This window comes from Salmo trutta, chromosome 12 (genome assembly GCF_901001165.1).
Source record: "Salmo trutta chromosome 12, fSalTru1.1, whole genome shotgun sequence".
Classification (NCBI taxonomy): Eukaryota; Metazoa; Chordata; class Actinopteri; order Salmoniformes; family Salmonidae; genus Salmo; species Salmo trutta.
In genome coordinates, this window is record NC_042968.1 from 62,081,638 (window position 1) to 62,085,793 (window position 4,156).

Here is a 4,156-nt window from a genome sequence, read left to right on the forward strand (position 1 = left end):
CTTAGCCAGCATGGCTACCACAGTATTCTGCAGCGATACACCATCCCATCTGGTTTGCGCTTATTAAGACTATCATTTGTTTTTCAACAGGACAATGACCCAAAACACCTCCAGGCTGTGTAAGGGCTATTTGACCAAGAAGAAGAGTGATGGAGTGCTGCATCAGATGACCTGGCCTCCACAATCATCCGACCTCAACCCACTTGAGATGGTTTGGGATGAGTTGGACCGCAGAGTGAAGGAAAAGCAGCGAACAAGTTCTCAGTATATGTGGAAATTCCTTTAAGACTGTTGGAAAAGCATTCCAGGTGAAGCTGGTTGAGAGAATGCCAACAGTGTGCAAAGCTGTCATCAAGGCAAAGGGTGGCTACTTTGAAGAATCTAAATATAAATTATATTTTGACTTGTTTAACACTTTTTCAGTTACTACATTATTCCATATGTGTTATTTCATAGTTATGATTTCTTCACTATTCTTCACTAGGTGTATCCAAACTTTTGACTGGTACTGTTAGAAATGCAATGTCTTCAAAAGAGCTCTTTAGGCTCAAACAGGTAGTGGCAGGTTTTTTGTGTGCTGCCAGGATGACATAGCTTAGCCAAATACTTTTCTACAGCCTATTGCTCCGCCTTCCTCTCTCTGGTTTAACTCACTGAGAAAATCTTGACAGAAGTACAGAGAGACTTCCTGACAGATGTGACCTACTCGGACATCAAGAGAGATCTCCCTATATTGTTGATAGCTAAAGTTAATTATTTCAAAGGACTATTCAGACAAACTCTGGCAATGGGGAAACTTTTGCTATTTTTATTGGTTTCTTTTCTTTTGCTGGATGTGACATTTCAATCCAAAGGTAAAGACAACAACATATTATTGATAACATTTGATCAAAAAGTAATAATTCTTGAAAGACTTCGAAACTAAAATGCTCATCTAATAATTTAAGAAATGTTTAGTACAGATGTTTGTTCACTTTTTTTGCCAACTGTGGGATTTATCAAGTTTGATTTATAAGAAGTTGTTTTGTAGAATTGAATGAATGATGAAATCACTATGAAATCCTTTTTTTGTTGCAATAACTTGCATATCTTTACACAGTAGTTATGTGAATCACTGAAGCATTGTGTAAGATTTGATTAATCTACCTTGTACAGATAGAGGTTTCTCTATCTCTCCTGACTCACATTCTGGTCATGTGTTCCAGCATGTTTCAGTGAAAACCACACCTTTGACTAACCGCTGAGGGCATTCCATTTTAGCAGCTCTTCTCATTTCCATAGTTGTTAAACTAAGTCATTACATATCAAAATACCTTAACTTTACTAAATTGACTGTATGCTTTAGGATATTAGAAAACCAAAAGCATAGTGTTTTGTTTCCTGCATATTTCTCTCTTTCAATTATTTACTGTCACTTGTTATGTATCCCTATGGAAATGAACACCGTTAACCAAATAAATGAATGCATACGTGAAAAACAAACAACAAAAGCTGTTTTGAATAGCCTGTAGTTTTAGTGTGAGTTGTTATGGTTACCAAATCCTAATGTGTCCCCCCCTTCATGTACTTCCCCAGGGAAAAGGGCCAGGAAATCCAAGCGGAACATCACTCAAATTCCCAGAACATTTAAAGGAACAATCATACAGTTAAAGTCTGTCTCTCTCCCTAATGCCAGCCAACAGACACAGACACAACAAGCACCCCATTATTCTGGCCTCCCCACTGCCTCTGCTCCTACCCCTCCGGCGCTGTGGTTGCTAAGCAACGGCACAGTGGCGTACCTCGCCGGCCCCCTGAGCAGGTGGGTCATCCCCGGTTTTTACATGCTGGCCATTGTCGTGGGGATCCCGGCCAACGTCGCCATCTTGTTCGCCGTGGTCACCGAAGTCAGGAGGGTGTCGTCGGCCATCCTCTACTGCAGCCTGGCCGTCTCCGACCTCTTCCTCCTCCTCTCCCTCGTTTTCAAGGCCCACTACCATCTCCACGGCAACCACTGGGTGTTCAGCGAGACTGCCTGCCGCATCGTCACAGCCTGTTTCTACGGCAACCTGTACTGCTCGGCACACACGCTAGCCTGTATTAGCGTCAAACGCTACCTGGCCGTGGTGCGCCCGTTTCTCTACAAGAGCCTCCCTAAGAGGGCCTATACCGCCTGGGCCAGCGTGGTTGTTTGGGGGGTGTTTGGGGCTGCTGTCATACCCGAGCTCCTGGTCCGGCAGAGCTACCACCTCCCTCAGCTTGGCCTCACCACTTGCCATGATGTTCTTCCACTGGACTACAGCTCCCATGCTCCTCTGCTCTACTACAAGCTTGGCCTGACCTTTCTGGGTCTACTAGTCCCGCTGGTGGTCACGGCTGTGTGTTATGCACGGATAGTCCGAGAACTCAACCACTCACACCACGACTGGGCGCTCTATGTCAAGGCTAGCTCGCTGGTGTTTGTGATTTTCGTGGCATGTTTCGGCCCCGCCGGGACCCTCCACTTCCTGCATTATGTGCGTCTGTTGGCGGACAAAGAGGACAGCTTCTACGGCTACTTCAACGTGGCAGTGTGTCTGTGCTGTCTGCATGCCTGCCTGGACCCGTTCCTCTTCCTCCTTATGTCCAAATCAGCCGGATCCAAACTCCACTTCATGACCCTCAAGGGGAAGACTCTGAGCATCTCCACCTGATTCTTAATCCGGATCAGATGAACAAAATAATCCACATTTATTCCACGAGCTTCAAGGGGAAGACCATGAGCATCCCCACCTGAATTTGACGTAACCTGGATTAGAAGTTGGACCGCAACATCAGGCCTAAATTTGGGTCAGCCACTTCAATCTAGAACTCAACTGTGAATATGTGACTGACTATCGGAAGATAAGGCCAGAAACTGGATCAGGGTTTGAGACAGTTATGGATCTCAGTGAGATTTCTCATCTCTTCTCAGATCCAGTTTCATATGTGAAATCGGTTTAGATCTGTGTATGACTCTTTTTTTCTTTTTTTAACCCTGATTTTACCAGGTAAATTGACTGAGAACACATACTCATTTACAGCAATGACCTGGGGAGTAGTTACAGGGGAGAGGAAAGGGGATGAATGAGTCAATTGGCAATTTGTTGTTGGCAAGTCATAAACGGGACCCTTCCAACCACAAACAGAGAGAGGAACGCCAACTACTGTATCAATACTGGGACTCTGTGTTCTGAGTAGACTGGACTGGAATTCTGTATGCGTGTTTGTGTGTGTGTGTGTGTGTGTGTGTGTGTGTGTGTGTGTGTGTGTGTGTGTGTGTGTGTGTGTGCACAGACCTATATATGTCTATTGTATGTGTTGTTTCCTTACAAAACCTATTAGATTTATTTTAAGGATACATGTGAAATATTTACATTTGGCCAAATAATGTATACATGACAACATATATTACAGAATGTATTTCAAATGTAAATACAGTGGCTTCAGAAAGTATTCACACCTCTTTACTTTTTCCACATTTTGTTGTGTTACAAAGGGGGATTAAAATTTCTTTAATTGTGCATTTTTGTCAAAGATCTACACAAAATACGCTGTAATGTCAATATGGAAGAAAAATTCTAATATTTGTAATACATTCATGAAAATAACACACTAGTATATCTTGATTTAATAAGTATTCAACCCCCTAGGTCAATAAATGTTAGATTCACCTTGGCAGCGATTATAGCTGTGAGTCTTTCTGGGTAAGTCTCTGAGAGCGTTCCACACCTGGATTGTGCAACATTTGCCCATTATCCTTTTCCGAATTCTTCAAGATCTGTCAAATTGGTTGTTGATCATTGCTAGACAACCATTTTCAGGTCTTGCCATTTGATTTTCAAGCAGATTTAAATCAAAACTGTACCTCGGCCGCTCAGGGAAATTCACTGTCTTCTTAGTAAACAACTCCAGTGTAGTTTTGGCCTAGGTTTTTGTTCTGCTGAAAGGTGAATTCATCTCCCAGTGTCTGGTGGAAAGAAGACTGAACCAGGAAATTCTCTAGGATTTTGCTTGTGCTTAGCTCCATTCCATAGATGGAGCTTAACGATTACACGCATACCCATAACATGATGCAGCCACCACTATGTGTCACAACCGTCGTCAAAAATGGACCAAGGCGCAGCGGGAATGTGGATACTCATAGTTTAATTCAAAA

At 43.0% G+C, this 4,156-nt stretch overlaps 1 protein-coding gene across 1 annotated transcript; it reads left to right on the top strand.

Annotated features, from left to right (window-relative positions):
* The first annotated feature begins 450 nt into the window (after positions 1–450).
* LOC115203947 (proteinase-activated receptor 3) lies at positions 451–3,631 on the top strand. Its single transcript, XM_029769050.1, has 2 exons — positions 451–854; positions 1,576–3,631. Exons 1-2 carry the CDS (start codon positions 788–790, stop codon positions 2,670–2,672), a joined length of 1,164 nt encoding a protein of 387 aa, XP_029624910.1. The 5' UTR covers positions 451–787; the 3' UTR covers positions 2,673–3,631.
* Positions 3,632–4,156: the final 525 nt, after the last annotated feature.

Excerpts from the sequence above, each read along its gene's own strand:
- LOC115203947 (XM_029769050.1), top strand. The coding sequence starts at position 788 with ATGGGGAAACTTTTGCTATTTTTATTGGTTTCTTTTCTTTTGCTGGAT. Across the intron at positions 855-1,575 it reads TGTGACATTTCAATCCAAAG|GGAAAAGGGCCAGGAAATCC; the intron begins GTAAAGACAACA and ends GTACTTCCCCAG.